This window comes from Metopolophium dirhodum, chromosome 4 (assembly GCF_019925205.1).
Source record: "Metopolophium dirhodum isolate CAU chromosome 4, ASM1992520v1, whole genome shotgun sequence".
In the NCBI taxonomy this organism is placed as follows: domain Eukaryota; kingdom Metazoa; phylum Arthropoda; class Insecta; order Hemiptera; family Aphididae; genus Metopolophium; species Metopolophium dirhodum.
In genome coordinates this window covers 3,972,003-3,991,014 of record NC_083563.1, presented here as the reverse complement: position 1 = coordinate 3,991,014, position 19,012 = coordinate 3,972,003, and the positions used below count along the sequence as shown (strand labels likewise).

The 19,012-nt window shown below is 30.7% G+C and overlaps 2 protein-coding genes across 3 annotated transcripts; one reads left to right on the top strand and one right to left on the bottom strand.

The window, feature by feature from the left end:
- The first annotated feature begins 1,342 nt into the window (after positions 1-1,342).
- Positions 1,343-9,439, top strand: LOC132943383 (E3 ubiquitin-protein ligase UHRF1-like). 2 transcript variants are annotated; one of them, XM_061012356.1, is made up of 13 exons: positions 1,343-1,786; positions 2,439-2,669; positions 4,760-4,939; positions 4,996-5,183; positions 5,250-5,599; positions 5,669-5,852; positions 5,930-6,155; positions 6,216-6,427; positions 6,504-6,647; positions 7,516-7,672; positions 7,736-8,023; positions 8,707-8,805; positions 8,906-9,439. In XM_061012356.1, the coding sequence occupies exons 2-13, from the start codon at positions 2,520-2,522 to the stop codon at positions 9,050-9,052; spliced, it is 2,325 nt and encodes a 774-aa protein (XP_060868339.1). In that variant the 5' UTR covers positions 1,343-1,786; positions 2,439-2,519; the 3' UTR covers positions 9,053-9,439. The 2 variants fall into 2 exon arrangements, with proteins under 2 accessions (XP_060868339.1, XP_060868340.1); XM_061012357.1 differs by lacking the exons at positions 1,343-1,786; positions 2,439-2,669 and adding an exon at positions 3,913-3,932.
- Positions 9,440-12,636: 3,197 nt separating this feature from the next.
- Positions 12,637-16,545, bottom strand: LOC132942981 (uncharacterized). Its single transcript, XM_061011723.1, has 5 exons — positions 16,333-16,545; positions 13,811-14,453; positions 13,138-13,206; positions 12,954-13,043; positions 12,637-12,866 (listed from the first exon to the last, which is right to left on the bottom strand). Exons 1-5 carry the CDS (start codon positions 16,464-16,466, stop codon positions 12,747-12,749), a joined length of 1,056 nt encoding a protein of 351 aa, XP_060867706.1. The 5' UTR covers positions 16,467-16,545; the 3' UTR covers positions 12,637-12,746.
- Positions 16,546-19,012: the final 2,467 nt, after the last annotated feature.

Genomic DNA, 19,012 nt, shown 5'->3' with positions numbered 1-19,012 from the left:
TTTTAACATTTCAGACTTGCCCTTTTAGACTATTTCTAAATTCTCATCACCAGCATGCGAATGTTTAACCTCAATTATTGTATTTTTATAATCTTAATTAAACGTTTAAACATTATTTATTAAAAAAATTAATACATTTTTTAAAATTTTAAGATTACGCATCTAGAAGTTACAAAGTTGCCCGGTTTTTTTTTCGAAATTCTTATTTATTTATTAGACATTTCCACCGAATACTCCTAACAAGATTTCAATGAACCGTGTATTATGAATATCCGTTAAAAACAATTTTTTTTACTTTCTTTTATTGTACGATAACCTCCATATCACAACCTCCATCTCAATTAAATAACGTCTCGGGGTACACTGATTAAGTTAAATATTCAATTTACAACTCTCGTCCTGGACGTCTCTCGCATGAAATCGTATATATATATCCATGAGATAAAACTATAAAAGTAGGTACATTAAATACCTATACGGCTATACCTATAGGCTATAATATTATCTAGATTTATATAATAAATTAATCGTGGTAATAAATGATAATATTGATTATCCCTTATAATTTTATTCTTACGGTAGATAAACCTACCAAACTATAATGGATTTCCGTTATATTTTTGTTAGGTATAAAAAATAATAAGAATAAGAAAATATAAAAAAAAATAATAATATTATGTAGGCACAAAAATTAGTAATACTTAATGAGTTTCTAAAACATAACTTATTTAAAATTATTTTGTAAGCTGTAGGCATGTATAATTAGTATAAAGAATAGTAATCAAATTCAAATATAATATATTTATATTGAATAAAGTATTAGAAAATCAATTAGATTTTTAAAATAAATATTAATTATACCTATATGAAATGCCCATATTATATAATATTATATGTATTCAATAATGTATACTCATGACAATCGTAAAAATACTCATTTTTGTCATGTGCATGATGTAAAAAAAACAAGGTATGATCGTAACTTTTTGACGGTCATATACCTTTGGTAAGCACGTGACGTAGAGTAGTGTATAGTAATAATAATTTAATGACAATATGATAATACGGGTAAACAAGTGACGTATTGCGTGGACTTGGACCAGATCTGGACTCTTGCGATCATACCATGTTGTTTATATCATGGCCATGTGTATACTATTTAAATCATAGACCAATTAACAATTTTTTTATTTTTTTTTATAGCCAATAGGTCTATGATTTAAATGACGCATTGACGCGTATGTGTAAAATATGTGTCATGTGTGTTGTGTAATGTGATATCACTTATCATCCTCAGGTTATTAGACTCGCCGTGGTCCAATCACAGAATAATCGTAATTTAAAGAGTCCGTTGCAGTAAGTTGTCGGCTGCGGTCGTGTTCGTGCGCGTCTAGTATCAGTAATCTTGTCAGTTTACTTTTATCTTTTTGCCGCGTATTGGCATTTACCGTTTGGCGCCGTTCGTTACCATTTACCAGCTATAGTACCTTCAACCTTGTGGCTAGTACCTTGTTGTTGTCACGCACTCACGCGACACGCACTCCTGTTATCCCGCCAAAATCGTTTTGTGTTTCCATTTCGATTGTTCACCGACCCGGAGCAGAGTGCAGGCGCTGTCCACTGCCCTTTGTTAGTTACCACTCTGCACTCGCCGCTTTTCAACTTGGCAATTTTCGTCATTGATCCCGCTGTTCGCCTGTATTCCAGTATCTACTTCGTATCTCCTCATATTTTGATCCCGACGTGACGAACAACGACGATGATCAACTGTGTTTCGTGAGAACAGGTAAAATTAAAAATTGGTAGCTCGGGAGACTCGTTCCGCCGGAGTGGCCGGACGTGTGTACCTGACTTTTGTTTGGGGAGGGAAGCCCATTATTTTTAAATCGATATTTGTGAAAAAAAAAAAACACTCGTACTTATTGACATATTATTAGTTAGGTTTAATGAACAATACGTGTTCATATTTATTACCATAAAATGTATCAGAGTAGGTAAGGAATATTAACATAAAATTAAAATTAACAATAAGTATTTATATATATATATGTTAAAAACTGATTCAAGTAGATTTTTATGACAAAAACAAACAAATTTTAATCACGACAACTATTACATTCAAATTGTCTGTCCTAAGTTTGAATAAAGTAGGGAGGACATTTCTTTTACTTCTAGTATCAACATTTTTCCATTTTCTTCATTCTTGTAAGAATATATTTTTGGATGTCCGAAATACTATGCAGTATTAGCTTAGGTATCATAGTAGTATTATTTTCATGTAAGAATTTAATTATAGATGATTGTTACCTGCTTTGTCTTGTGTGGGAACTCGCATTTGCCCTATTAACCTTTAGGTACTAGAGTAGGAGAGGGGAATGCACCTCTGACCATCCCTTAACCTGATGTACTCTTGAAGTCTAACCAATCATTTCTTGCAGGGTAGTACTGCCACCGTTGACCGAGAAACTAAAGATAGATCGTCTGACAGCGCTAACTACAGTAGACAAGCCATTGTGATCATGTACGTACAAGTAAGAATGATGGACACTGGCGTGTCGGTCACAATACCCACATCCAGGACAACAGTGCTCAAAGAGTTCAAGAAACTCGTCGAAGACAAATTCAACATCAAGCCGGAAAACCAGAGATTGTTTTTTGCCGGCAAGCAAGTAAGAACAACTGATTGGTTGAGTGTTCTGGTTCAAATTCCTGATGCGTGTACAAATAGTATAATTTAATCTGGTTGAGTGCATGCCATTAATATGGTTATGTTATGGCATTGGCGTGCGCACACTAATATGTATTAACAATGTCTTGCAGTTGCTTGTTTTTATATTTTTATTTCATGCTGACATCTTCATTGAATCTATTGTACCTCAGATATAAAAAATTATCAATTTAATATGTGGGTACACTCAATGTATGAGTTATCTAATAGACCGTAACTAGTAAAATGTATAACTTAAAATTTCTGTTAAAATTTAGAAATAAATATAACTTTATTGATAAAAGCTTATAGTTATAGGTAATAGAGTTGTATACATAATACAATTTTGATAATATTTAATTTTTATTCCGCTCTGTAAAAATATCTGTATAGAACTTATTTACTTATGTAATTTAAGTTAGGTATATAATGTTTTCTTCATACCTTTTGCTTTTTTCACATTTATGATATAATTACCTAGGTACCTATAAAATTATTTTTGTTTAGCCAATAACTTAATGTAGGTATATACCTATAATTTTTTCTTTATTCATATTAATAAATTTCAGTATATACAACTTAAGAATTAAAGTATTTTATGATTATGTTTGCATAGAAGGTAATTCTTATAATGTAAATATAGTAAATAATGATGAATTATAGTACTAGTTAATTTCATTATTTATGACCTAACACTGTTTAGTATTAACTCTATTTAAATTATACTATTCAAATTGTATGTGTTCAAATTTGATGTAGATTGCATAAGATGTTCATGTAATCTGCATTAGTTTTGTAACACAACTTATGGATTACACTGTATATGCTCGGTTATCTAGTTGAACGTAGGCCAAACTCTTCTAATAACAAAGATTATTATAATTTTCTCTTATCGCATTAAGTATATGTTTTATTTAAATTTCCTAGTTATTAGCTCATGTTATTATTTTTTTTCATCAGTATGGTATTGCACTGGTGTATAATAAATAATCATACAAATAAAATACATACACATAACTTATCTGTTATGATGGTTATTTTATGATCCTAAAACCACAGCCAATAGAATCAATTCTATCATAATTTTGTTAACCTTCATTGACCATACTTTATTCTATTATCTTTCAAAGTACAATGAAACCGTACAAACAACAACCTTAAAATGTTTTTGAATGCCATTTTAACTCTGTGTTTTGGATTATCTATGACAATGTTAATTATTTAGGTATTATTTTGTTTATATTATATTAATGTTAGTAATATTAACAAAATATGTGCTTACTATTTTGTTGCATTGAACAATACAATTATGGTTAAAATTATACATGGTAAAGAACTATTTATGATTGTTAGAACCGGTTGCATATCTAGAATTTTTTTAAGCGGGTTTTTGTCAAAATCCATAGTGTTAGGTCTTTTTATATATATAAATATATGTTATGGGCAATGTTTACATTGTGAGCCATTTGAATCATGAATACAAACAATTTTTTTGTTGTCCAATATGTTGTATTAAATATATTATTATTGGTACTTATTGATAGAAAAAACCATAAAATTAGTTAATATACTAAATAACATATAATGTGACATGGTTCAAGGAGTGTGTCATAAGTTATGACACAATTTAGGGTTATAAATCATAACCCCAAAACATCCCTCTTGTATATGTCACTGGTTTATGCGCTATTTATTATAATACTTCACTGATATTCAAATACACTATAGCCACATAGGTATAAATACCTATGTAGGTATTAGGTAAATTCATTAGGTAAATACCTAATGAATTACTACCTACTTACATTAACGGTTTTCTTTGACACTCACTATAGTTGACTTGTACTTTGTATGTGACATATGTATAGGTTTATACAATATGTATTTATATAATATTATGAAATATTGCCTATAGGTACCTAACTATTTCATTTATTTTTTTTTTGAAATTTGCTTGTATAGATATATTTTGATACAGCATATGTGTTAAATTAAATTAACTTTAATTGTATTAGTTCTCAACAGTAAATTATTGTGATGTTTATGTTTCAGTTGGAAGACCAATATAGGCTATTTGACTATAGTATAAATGTAAATGATGTTATTCAACTAATGGTTAGGGCAGCTGTTGCTGATTTAAACTCTCCAAAAAAATCAAAAGTAACGATAAATTCAATAAAAGAAACACCTACTCCAAGTTCTTCTTCTACCACCAGTTCAACATTGAATGAAGTAAATATTTTTTAGTTACCTGAACTATACGATTCTATTATATTATGTTTTTCTAGGATAATTCTGAGGAGAGCAAATATTTTAAAGTCGGTGATTATGTTGATGTAAAAGATTATACCTACGGATCATGGTTTATTAGTAAATTGATCAAGATAAAAAAAGACAGCTGTGTAGTAAATAAACCAAATGATCCTAAAAGTCCAGTAGAAAACGATGGGCTAGTTTATGTTGCAGAAATCTTACGGTAAATGCTTTATATTTATTTTTACACTTTTCTATATTCCATGACTATTGATAAATACTTATTTAGATGTCCTGAAGAACCTCCCATTGAAGTTCAATTGCAAGAAATACGGCCTCATGCGTTCGATATTTTGCCTTTTGAAAAGTTAAAAACAAACGATAGAGTTCTCATGAATTACAATGTTGATTACCCTCAAGAACGCGGTTATTGGTATGATGTACTGGTGAAAGAGATAAAAACTAATAGAAGAGGCCGTGACGTTATTGGAGATGTATCTGTTGGGTTAGATAATGCAGTGTTAAAAAATTGTCATTTGATGTTTCTCGATGATATCTATATTGTAAAACCCTATCAGTTACTTTCGGAGCGGACACCAGAAGATGATAAAATTTTACAAACTGAACCTGCTGTCATGAGTAATAACAAATAATATATACATTATTTAAAAAAAAATAATATTAAATTTATATTTTTTTCTTGAAAAGGAGCGGCTGCTTTGTATTGTATCAAATGCAAAGACAACATGAACAAATCATGTAAGGAATGTGGGTGTCGTGTTTGTGGTGGAAAAGACAATGAAGACAAACAGTTAATGTGTGATGAATGTAATCATCCTTACCATATGGAATGTCTTACGCCACCCTTAAAAGAGATGCCACGTGATGATTGGTTAGCAAATTTTTCAATTCACTTTTATTTATGTTATGAGATGTTGAGTGTTTTGATGTGCTGTTAAAATGTTTAAGGTATTGTCCGTCATGTAAAAATGATGAAAACGAAATTGTCAAAGCTGGCGAAAAATTAAAAGTTTCGAAAAAAAAGACACCAGAATCTATGTCTACATCAAAAAGAGACTGGGGTAAGGGTATGGCATGTGTTGGAAGAACAAAAAAGTGTAATATTGTGCCATCAAACCATTTTGGTCCCATTCCTGGCGTTGAGGTTGGAACCACATGGTTATTCCGTGTACAAGTAAGTTGAAAAAAATCTTTTCAATCTTTTAAAATATTTTGATAAATGTTTTATTATAAGGTATCTGAAGCTGGCATTCATCGTCCTCCTGTTGGAGGAATACACGGTAGAGACAATCAGGGTGCATTTAGCATTGTATTAAGTGGTGGTTATGAAGATGATGTCGACAATGGTGACGAGTTCTTGTATACCGGTTCTGGTGGACGTGATTTGTCAGGAAACAAACGTACTGCTCTGCAGAGTTGTGACCAAGAATTGACACGCTATAATAGGTATATTATACAATTCACTTTATGCAAAATTTTACATATATATTTTCATGATACTGATTTTAATTTTACATTTTAGAGCTTTGGCACTCAATTGTAATGCAAAAATTGATAGTGAAAAAGGAGCTACAGCTGTGGATTGGAAAAAAGGCAAACCAGTTAGAGTTGTACGAAATTATAAACTTAGTAAACATTCCAAATATGCACCAGAGTTGGGAAATCGGTAGGACTTAAAAATTGAATATTTTTTATGAACTACCAAAATTACAAAATTAAAAAAATGATAGGTCTGATCAATATATATAATTCAAAAGTTGACAAGCTGCAATTTTTATTTAATTAATATAATTTATTAATTTATACTCTACAATTGTATAGTAGTAGAAAAAAAATATCTTTAGTTTACAGTTTTTGAAGTAAACCAGAATAAGCTAATAGACAATGTATTGATAATTTGTTTAGGGCCGTTTCACATAGGACGCGTATTAACGCGACATATCGTAACCGTGTTTTTTTTAGTTAACATTGATAAAGTTACACGCCCCATACTGCCGAGGGTCATTGGAGTGGGGCATATGAATTTAACCAATGTAACTGAAAACGCGCACATACAGTACTTCGCGTATGATATGCGTCCATGTGATATTTGTAACCTACAAAACATCCTAAAAACACATTTCACTAAATTTGATGTATAAGTTTTTTATTTTTTAGTGGTAATGGCCTTTAAGACCAGCCTTCCAAGTATAAATTCCTCCATCTATCTCTGTCCTCTGCTGCTTCCCTCCATTGTATTCTAGCTTCTAGCCTTCCTTCATCTTTAGAAAACACAATCTCCTCCCATTTTAAAACAAGATCTTTCCATTAGTCATTTTCAGCTGTACAGCACCACTGGGCCTATCAACGTTGTATATATCTGGATTTTAAGATTTATTAGTTAAAAGTTTAAAAATATTTATTACTTCAGTACTTGTTTTGCTCCCCAAAATTTCATATTTAATTGTTTTTTAGTTAGATTTTCTTTAAAATTGTTACGGATGAGAATTTAATAAGTATTGATATAATACATGTTAAAATTACTTATTTTATAGGTATGATGGTCTTTATAAAGTAATAAAATATTATCCTGAAACTGGAATATCAGGATTCACTGTATGGCGTTTTGTTCTAAGACGTGATGATTCCACGCCAGCTCCTTGGACTGCACAAGGCAAAAAGCGTATAGCACAATTAGGCCTTAAATTAATTGTGAGATATATGTTATTATATACAATATTGTAAATTGTGTTAATAATATCATGTGATTTTTAGTATCCTGAAAACTATATACCTACGGTTACTAACAATGACACAAAATCAAAATTACCTGGATCTAAAAGAAAAAGAACACTACAGGACGCTGACATTGAGGATAATGAGCAGTGTAAGAATAATGATCCAAAGAGAAATTCTTCGGAAAGAGAAGTCACTGATAATCCTGAAAAAAAATCAAAAATTTTGTATAAACTTGAAAAAGAAGCAGAAACACTAATTACAGCAGATGTTGCCAATACAAAATATTGGGAAGACTGTAAAGAGTATTTAGAAAAAGGAAAAAAAGTATGTGCTATGTAGTACTTTTGGCTGTCTTAAATATGCGGTCTACCCGTGAACGTGTTCTACCAGCTGTTGTCATCTGCTATAGGATGTAATCTACCTGGTGCCGGCCATTTTTTACACCGGGTTATGGTCTTTGATAGATGTAATCTCTTTTTTGATGAGCATTTTATGTTTATAACCTTATACTTTATGACTTTTGATAACAATACTTCGACATTTCGTGAAAGTATGGACTCAGTCGCTCAGTATGTCATTTATGCGCGACACTGCAATTTATTCCACATTTTTTTTTGGCACACAATGTGGAGGCAAAATAATTTTATTGAATCATAAGTAGTGATGAATTAACCACCAATTTTTTAATTAATTAAATGTTTTGATGAACAATAAAAATGCCCAATGTTACAAGTGTGAGATGAATTTGTACATGCGTTAGGAAATGGGCAAAGAAAAGAGAGTATTACATTGTAAACAATAGGGATGTCGAAAAACTTTATTTTATTTTATGGAATGATACTATTATATTTTAAAGAATTTTTTATTTCTTTTAAAATTATTAATTTTTGTTAGAGACTGCATACTATATTTATAAATCACCGGTGACCGCATATTATACGACATCCTTACTTTTTTGAAATATTAAACATACTAATAACTTTTTTTTTGTGGCGGTTATCTCTTAGGCATTTTTGGATAGAGTTGAAGAAATGTTTTCTTGCATATGTTGTCAAGAAATTGTCTTTGAACCAATTACAACTGAATGTTCTCACAACATTTGTAAAGTAAGTAAAAATTAATTTTTTTGAGATGTATTTATATTTTTAGTTGTTTATTATTAATGATACTAATTAATAATTAATAATTATTACTTATGTTTTTCAGGGTTGTCTTAGAAGATCATTCAATGCTGATGTGTTCCAATGTCCGTCATGTAGAGCAGAATTGGGGAAGAGTTATCCCATGAATGTTAATGTGAAATTGGCTAAAACGCTGTTGTATTTGTTCCCAGGATATAATTTAGATCGCTAATAAATAGTTTTTAAAGACTCTGTGCCCATGTAAATAATAATTGATCACAGTACAAAACATACTCGCTCCTTCTGAACAGTCTGTTTATTCAGACCTATTCAGTGCGTTTATCTATATATATATATTAATTTATTTTAATTAGACATCAACGTAAAAATACACCAAAAAGTGTTATTTTTTTATTAATTGGACACATTTATTCATATTTTGTATGTTTAATTTTATTAAAATAACATAATATTGACAGTTATTTTATCAATTTTGTATTTATATTTTATCAACCTATATAGTTGATTCTAAGACTATTAAATATTAATTATTTATTATCTAATGCCTATGTACAAAGTTAAATTGTATTAATTAAATTAAATTCATTTTGCTATTTTTTGTTTGTCTTTCTCTTAGTATTACATATTTTGAATATTTGGCTTGTTTTGAATTTTTGAAAACCTTAAAAACATAAAAAGAATATTTTTAAAAACTCTTTATATTATATTAGGTCATTGTCTCATTGAGATTACATAATGCATTTTAAAAATATCTTTTATGTATTTATATAATAATAAAATTAATAGCATTATATAATTGGGTGGTAGGACATTGTGAGAATGTGAACGATAGGCATCTTTATATTTCTAAGTTATTGCATACAGATAACGATCTGTTATCTGTACAACTGCACCAGTACTTAACTCAAAATGATAAACTTTTTTTCTTTGTGTCATTAATTGTCAAATTATCTGTTGCAACTATGCAATGATATATTCTGTATCCTTCGAAATTGTACTGATAGAAAGAATAAGGAGTATTTTACTATTCGCTAATCGCTACACATAGGTTTTCTATTTCTAAGTTTTTGGAAACTCATACTTTTACCTATTGTATAAAATATGTAAGGTGGATAACGGGAAAATGAGTGACTGAGATATCTTGTTTGGGGCTTGCATGAAATAATTTGGGAATATTCTATATTTCTACAAGCTTATTTTTAGTAATTTACACCCATATTTATATTAAATTAAATTCATAATATACTATTTTTATAATATAATCAAGGAGACTAATTGTTGTTTAACAAAGAATCGTTGGTAAAAAAAAATTGATTATGCATTTGAAAAAGCGATTAAGTGAATCGTAACAAAAATTAAATTGTGAAGTTTAATATTATTTTTATGATACGTCATATATTATTATAATATTGGTCTTGCTTGTACGGCTGCACTCCCATCATTCAGTGACCTTCCTATAGAGCGTTGGTGGCCAGTACCTCTATTAGCATTTAGTAGGAAATTATGACATTTGTTACTTTATCCAAATACTAAAACCCATTAAATCATTAGAATGTCTATTAGAGGTAACTATGTTTCTATTCAAAATGTTATATGAGTTGTAAATACTTGCATAAGTACCTGGGCGCATGTAAACTCCGTCACAAGTACCTTTTCTTCTTGTAAACTCTGCCAGTGAAGAAAATCAATTAACAGTATAAAATGAATATAACCGTTATTATAAAATAATAAAAAATGATAATAATAATAATTAGTAGTCCACATTAAAATATAATAGTTATAGAAGCCAAATATAAATAAAATTAAAAATTATCCAACGGATAAGAGCATACAATTGATATAGTATAATATTCATAATTTTCATAATATTAATTAATAATCGTCCACATAAAAAATATAATAGTTATAAGTAAATAATATATTTGACAAAATTAAAAATTACTAACCTAACGGCTAAGAGTATACAATTTATATAATATAATATTCATAATAAAACTGTTGGAGTTTACAAGTTTAGACCTTTTAATTACCTTTTTATCTAACCGGTATTCTGGCGGAGTTTACAATCGCCCAAGTACCTAGTACCTACTAACGCTACTACCTTTTTTTTTTTCCGGTTTGAACCGGCGGCGCCGCGGGAATTGCTTTTGCATTACTTCCGCGACGCCGCCATCGTTTATTGAAACAATAACATACCGGCCGATGGCCAAAATGAGGGCGTAGGTGGGACAATACCCCACCTAGCCCCCTCACAGAGGTCATTACGTTTTACATTACAATTAAAATAGAAATAAATTATTACAGTCATACATTTTATTTTCGTTCCTGGGGTTTTTCTGGAGCCGACCGCAGTCCGCCGCTCTGGATACTCGTTCTGTCGGGTCCTGTTGGCGGTCCCTGGTTGTCTCGTGCTGGTCCCTTCTCATCATTGGAAGTCCTCAGCTTCCGGTATGGTCTAATCCCTCCCGTAAGTACCTACTACCCAGGTTTGTCTTATGTTACCTACCTAGCCTAGCGCCGCGCCGCCGCTTAACCTAAGTGTTTATGTTTTCCAATGAAGAATCGTTATTAAGTGATTTGACTAGGCGTGTATTAGGTACATTTATCGTTGTCGTGCCAGGTCTGTTCGAGTGTAAATTATTGGATAAAGTTGTGCTATTAATTTTACAACATTGGACACGGCGTCGTTTATTAGCGAGTTGCATTGCAACGTCGTGAGATATTAATGTAATAGATATATATTATAATATTATAAGTTATAACGTTTAAATTAAAAAAAAAAAAGGCTTAGGTAGATATCGAATATCGATTAACAATATTTATTTTAATATTTCAAGTTAAAACCACACAGTTGCACCTGAAAAAACTGGGACTATCGTAACCCCCCAACAGTTAAACATTTTTAAAAAAACATCCTAAACCCACATAACCCGAATGATTTTTTTTTTAATAACATTCTGGTCAACCCGAAACTGGAATAGTTTTTATTTTTTAATCTTTATGTTGTATAATATATTAATATCATTTTTACATTTTGTATGATTTTTATATGGTTAGCTGTTTGTTTGATAATAATGATATTAGGACAGGATTTACAATCAATTACAGCGTATAGTTAAATACTAAAAATATACTTTATATATTAATTATATTTTAATAACAGGAAAATGAAATCCAATTTTATCATTGGTTTCTGAATAAACCAAATCGCCGAGTTTTAAATTATACTTTATTAGTATTGAATAAATCCAAATATAGCCAATGTAAAATATTGACGTTTGGCGTGTAATGGGTAGGGTCTGGTCTGGAGTTTAGTCAACAACTAAGCTATGTGTATTGACAGCAACCAAATATAGTTACTGATATAACACCGAAATATATAATTTATATTTGAAACAATACAACATTTTTTAAAAAGATATCTAATAAAAATAGGTAACTATAAGAAATGATGTTTTTTCTAGACTATACCTACTAAACACCCGCATATTTTACCAAATACCAATATAAACTCGAACAATAACGTTTGTTTTTGAAATTTTTTACTCCGGTGTTTGAACGCCCGAAACCCAAAACCCGAAACCCGAATAAATTTTTCGGGTGCAAAGCTCTGGTTAAAACCTTAACTCTAAAATAAATTTCCAGATTTTTAATCATTAGCAATCCTACCATTCTATTGGTATTCTGGTATTCAACACATAATATATGATATCACCTACCTACCTATTAAGTTTAAATAAAGCACACGCAAATGCAAAACAATCTGTGGTCATGTAGGAAGGTATTGTAGATAATTAAAAAAAAGAGATATTTATAGGTAGGTAGGTATAGCCAGTTAGGTTAAGCTACAATCTACTGAAAAATATGTCTTATTTTTTTAAAAATGTTTATTGTTTCATTAGGTGTTAGTTTTCCATAGAATATGTGGAATTCTTTTGAACTGTCGTTAGATTATTAACTAGTTGTATGCCCGAAGTCGTAAATTGAGTGCATATCAAACACAAACCAAATTGATAACCTAACACCTGCAAGATAAATAATTTTTAATTTAATACGTAGGTATCAATAAATTATTTGCGCTGAATTAAAATTACATTTTCATTGATATTTACCATGAACAGTAATTCCTTATTTACATCGTAGAACCCCCACGCCGTAATTCTCACGTGACGATGAAGCAATTGGTCTAAGAAATCTAGTGCCTAAATTATTAACGAGATTAGATTGTTTGCAAATACATAACTGTAGCAATAAACTAATAATAGTCAAACCAATAAAACAACTAATGTAACCTACCATTTTTCTTGTATTTTCTGTGTACGAGTTTATATCATTTTCAAGCATTATTTTTGCTGTCAAGTGAACCTAGACAAATAATATGAATTACAATTAGTAATTTATTGTAAATTAATACATTGCAATTTGTAATGCGTTCAAGAGTTCAATAACGAACGAATGTAATATCTAATATTGCACGAAAACAGCATACCACTGGCGGCTGAGACTTTAAGAGGACATTTATCCAAACATGTTATCTCTGCCTCACAAACGCGTACCTACCACATAGCAAATTTTTAGTTTAATAGTACCAATTTTAATGGTACCAATAATTTTGTGTTGTTAGCCATGATATTAGGGTGTGTTGACCCGTTATCAAATTTAAATGTAAGAATTTTAAAGAAAACTAGAAAAATGTGAAATATTACAATATTATAAAATGCTTATAGGTAATTCGCTTAAACATAAAATATTAAAAACCTACGAGATGTTCTAGATATTATTCTTATAAGCTAAACATTTCATGATTGATCAATGTATTGTAACCTTACTGTCTAGTTGACCCTCATCATATTATGATCATATATGAACGGTGTTATAATGTTATGTTATATAGTTTTATATTGTTGGATGTTTAAACACCGTTGCAGCTCTACTTATTAATCATGTGCAGGTATAGGTGCTTGCTCACCTGTCCTGTGAGATCGTCAGCCCGGTAGCAAATCCACCAGAGCCGGACCCACGCGAACGTCCACGTCAACGCGTCGAGCACGTAAGCGTAGCACTCGTACGTGGCCTCGAACGTGTCGCTGACGAAGACCACTGACACGATGTCGTTCAATGCGTATATCTGACTCAGGAGAAGACCGGCCGTGGTGAAGAATATGGGCGCACCGTACTCGTCATTGAACAACCGGACGAGCCTGACGAGGCGGCAATGAGCGTCTGATAGCCTAGCCAACCGCTCGGTCGCGGCCCACTGGTCACGGAGGTCGCGGCGGATGTCCGGTTGCAGGTCACGGCGCAGGCCCCTGGCCCGGGAGTTGACGGAGGCGAATTCTTGGGCGAGCGCGCCGCACGCCGCCGTGTACTGGCCCTCCATCGTCGAGCCGGCGTACACACAACAGCCCAGCGGTAATGTGGTTTGCACCACGATGGCGGTAGTCGACATGTCCGTAAACTTGCGGTACTTGTAGTGCAACATGCCTAGGAACGCCGCGGACACGGCCGTCCGGAGCCAGAACTCCGGTAGGTGTCTGCCCGACTCCACAGTCCGGCCGCTGTCGCGTTTCAGTTCTTCGGCGAAACGCACGCTGTGCCTGGCGTTTATCAACCTGATGGAATTGACACCGTACGGGAGGTTCGTAAAACTCACATTATTTATTGGGACGGCATATTATTATAGTCCGATGCGTTTAAAACGCCAAATTTGTATTTTATTGTGTCAAAAAAAACACAAAATTTCGTGGAACCGACGAGTATTTAAAGTATACTTACTGTATATTTTAAAAAGCCTTTTTAAATGTCCCTATTTTCAAAAACATAACACAATAATAACTCGGGATCAAATAATTTTTCTACTTTTGTTATTTTAGTTGATTTGATTATAAGGGTCCCGGTGCCAGTTTTTCAAATTTTCCACAATTCTATAAAATTTGAAAATTAAATTTTATATTTTAGTTGCCTCCTCAATTATAAGACTTTTCCACTAATCTACTACCCTATACCTATTTAGAGGGGGGAGGAGGGGTGGATAGGGTGTATTATATCGACAAAATGACTTTACGGGAATAAATCTCAAGCTTTATAGAATTGTCGGATTTTGATGACTATTTTTTTATCTGAAAGAAGAAGGCTTCCTACAGCCCGCATCTGATTTTGTATTTTATCTCAAATAAATGTATTAAAAAATTTGTAAATAAATGGTTTTTATCTTGTATTTTTTTAGACATATTATAAAGTTTGAGAATAAAATATTGAAAAACAGAGATCGATGCGAGCTGTAGAATATTTCTCTCTAGCAATTAAAAAAAATATATGAAATTTGGTTGATTCTACAAGGCGGTATCGTTATTCCCGCAGATTGTATTTTTGAGGACAAAATGGCATCGACACCGGGTGCCTTAAGACATACTATAATATAAGGTTAATATAAGTAGTGATGTTTTTGCAATTTTTTTTTTGAGGTTAAACACAAAAAGAGGCTAAACAAAATAAATCTTTCTAACTACCAAAAAAATCAAAAAATTCAATTTTTTACTGAGTGAAGTCCATCAAGTTGTGGAAGGCCCCTACATGAACTTGACCATTTTCTTCAATAAATAATTATAAATTTATAAGTTAAAACTTACTAATCTGGTTAGATTATTTAAAAAGGTATACGTATTATAAACATAAAAATAAAAGTAACAACTAAAAATTGACATATTATAATAACGAATAGTACCTATAATGAGTTATAAATATTATCAAAAATAGTAATACCTACTGATATTATAGACACCATTCATAACACAATTAAGATAAAAATATGTTATTTTCTAATTCTTATTATTATGTATATTTTGACAATTGTCATTTGATTGGTTATTATTTATTTTAATTAATAGATATTTATTTTTTACTGTATAATATCTCCCAACCATTATAATATGAAAAGTAAATAATAATTAAAAAAGATAATAACAAGTGAAACACGAAGCTCATTCGTTTTAAAATTTGAATCATTTAATCCAATATGGGGAACGTACTGGAGAACAGCTTTAATTATGATGATTGATGGTATTATTGGAGGGGAAGCATTAATATATTATGAAAAATCGAGACCGATAGAGGAATTAAAGAATTTTAATTTTTGTCTGATGGGGGAACCGGGAGGCCGGAAGAGAGAAGGACAATTAATTAGTAAGTATACGGATGCCATATTATTCGGCTGCATTGCTTGTATACTTCCGTATTTCGACTTTTTTTTCAGGGTTATAATACACTAAATCGTCAAAAGTAAAACTAGCCCATTGGAAAACGCCATATTCCAGCGTACAACCCCCAAAACATCCACTATTTACTCCGATGAATAATATAATATAAGACGTGTCAAGTTATCGACGTATGCAAGTAATATTTTATATTTAGTCCAAAAACAGTTTTGGCCGAATACCTAGTTTTTTTTAAAATGTTTTAACTAATATATATAATGCTATCTTATACTCTTACCTGTTTAAAACCAAAACTCCAAGATTCAAGTACACCATAGAAATGATTAAATATTGTGGACTACTGATGATGGAATCATCTTCGATTATGATATCCAACAATGTGAACAACGAATAGCAGCTACAGATTATCATACAGATTGCCGTAAAAATGAAATAATAACTTATCTCGAATCTTTGGTTTTTTTCATTCCATTCCAATGGCCAATTCCCAAACAAGAGCGAAGAAAAACATACGACTGGAATCATTTTTGGTCACTGACTTCAAAAAGTATACAGGTAATCTAGTTATATGCATACAACTTTAAGTTATGTTGGCTTTATTGGATTAGAAATAATAATTGATAATGTTAAACGTATTGTGAATTTTCGTTGTAGTTGGCATTTTACAATAAAAAAAGAAAATGAAATGTTAATGGAAATGTTTGATAAGTTATGTACCTATATGAAAGAGATAGTATAATAATACGTAACAATAGTGTTAAATATAAGTATGAATTGTCAACTATTTTCTTTTTTATGTTCATGGCCATATATTTTGTTTTATATTCTAAATGTTAAAATGGACGTTTAAATAAGGCGTCCAACAAAAGTATAATACCTACCTATATAATTACGTTTTAATATTTAATTTTTATGCTTCTCATTGTTGATGTTGTTGTTTTGTATTTATATAATTTTGTTCATTTGAAGTTACCTATATTTTTACACATATAAAAATATAACATTATATTAAAAATTGTCAAATCTATACTTGTAAATAATCTAAAGAAGTTCGATACATAATTGGTAAGCTATATAATTAGCCTTATTGTTATTGAAGCCAATTGATCCAAATTATAATATACAGCTAATCCCTTAAAAGAGGACACATATCATTTCCCCTATAGTATCCACTGTAGATATGTTTCACTGAATTACGATATCATTATAATATATAGTGGCATTGTAACCCTTAATATTACAAAAACGCACACAGTACAGCGTGGTCTCTATTTAAATATGTAGCGAAATTACACAGTGTGCCGTTCGACGTTAAACTTAATCATGTTTTTGTGTTACTTTTTGTATTGAGTTTTCAGAGTTTTGTATTTATAACAATTAATACTTGTATCATTGACGATCAGTCACATTTATTGGTAATATATTTTAAAACTATTTAAGATTTATATTTTATACTTCCAGACGTTCTTGAGTTGAATAAATATTATTAAAATGTACATTATTTATAATAGTTTTAAACAAATCAATCAGTTTTATAATAATTATGTGTTATGTTCAATGTTGGCTTGTTAATGTAATCCGTTTGACTTAACTGAGAATAAAATGTAAAAATAATATAAATTAAACATGGCTGTGGTTATTGTTTACGTGTCTAGACTCTTGAGTATAACATTGTATAAATAATTTATTTTCAATAAATATGTCTTGTGTGCACTTAATATTTAAAAGTATAACATCTGCATACAGTGCTGGCACAATAGTAGGATAATATGAAATAATCGTGATGATCTTTAGTGGAGTAGTCGCCCACTGATTGAGCATGTTTGCACTTGTTGCACCTTATTTCAACCGCGGTATACTTTCCCCGGTCAGTCCCTCGTTCGCATGATACATAGATCCAGCCCACATAGCCGGAGGGAGGTTAGTAACGCCTTAGATGTCTCCCATCGTCAAACATATTAGTAGATATAAAGAATGTATGCTCGACGATCGGCCTGTGAGAAAAACCGACTTACTGTGGTCGGTAACTCATTGACTCATGTATGTAGTATGTAGAGAAAATTGGCCCAACAAAATAGATTATTGTTAAGGTTAATAGTATATATTAATATTATGTCAGTTGAAAGCAAGGAAACATATAATACGGGGTGGTTTACAATACATATAGTTCGAGTAGCACCAACTGTTATACTATGTAAATGACTATGACGTATGTCATAATAAAATCAAGATATAAAAGTGTCAAGTCTAATGGTATTAGTAACATAAGTCTAAGCGATTTTATTTGATGTACCCAATCAATTTTTACGTAATAATGTTTTTCAATTTATTTATTTAATTTAATTAAGAGATATATTATGTTCAATATAATTATAAGATAACATGATTAAACATATAAGTCATAACAATAATAATATTGGATAAAATTCAGACTTATATCACGTCTATAACTATATATTAAACGTATAATATAAATTCCACATTGAAGATATTAAAAAGCCAATATAATAGTAGGTATTTACCTACTAGGGTAATTTATCAATAAAGTTGATTGTTGAAATATTATATTCTTTTATTTGAAGTATGTTTGTACTTATCTAGAAATTACGAAAATAAAAGATTAATCATGAAGTATACAACGCAATAAATACTAAAACTCTATCAAAATATGTTATTCCCTGAAATTAAATACCTAACACGCTTTGAAAAAAATAATTATTTAAAGCTATTGAAAAATCCACGAAGGCATGAAAAACATGTAATTTTGGTAAAAATTGGTATGTTTTATACTGAGAGTTGAATGATAAATATAAAATAGTAAAACATAGCACTTTATAAGGTGTAAGTTAAAATATAAAAACCAGTTTCTGAAGAACTATAATTTTGGCAATAACATATTATAACTGGTTGCTCTTCAAGTAACGATAATAATATTATTAGTTTAGTTGAAAACCGAT

What these genes read in the sequence shown, in the direction of transcription:
- LOC132943383 (XM_061012356.1), top strand. Translation starts at nt 2,520, where the DNA reads ATGTACGTACAAGTAAGAATGATGGACACTGGCGTGTCGGTCACAATA. An exon ending in TATGTTGCAGAAATCTTACG is followed by an intron (nt 5,184 to 5,249) that starts GTAAATGCTTTA and finishes ATACTTATTTAG; the next exon opens with ATGTCCTGAAGAACCTCCCA. An exon ending in GAATTGACACGCTATAATAG is followed by an intron (nt 6,428 to 6,503) that starts GTATATTATACA and finishes TTTACATTTTAG; the next exon opens with AGCTTTGGCACTCAATTGTA.
- LOC132942981 (XM_061011723.1), bottom strand. Translation starts at nt 16,466, where the DNA reads ATGATAATCTGTAGCTGCTATTCGTTGTTCACATTGTTGGATATCATA. An exon ending in CTGACGATCTCACAGGACAG is followed by an intron (nt 13,207 to 13,810) that starts GTGAGCAAGCAC and finishes TTATTTGTCTAG; the next exon opens with GTTCACTTGACAGCAAAAAT. An exon ending in ATAAGGAATTACTGTTCATG is followed by an intron (nt 12,867 to 12,953) that starts GTAAATATCAAT and finishes TTTATCTTGCAG; the next exon opens with GTGTTAGGTTATCAATTTGG.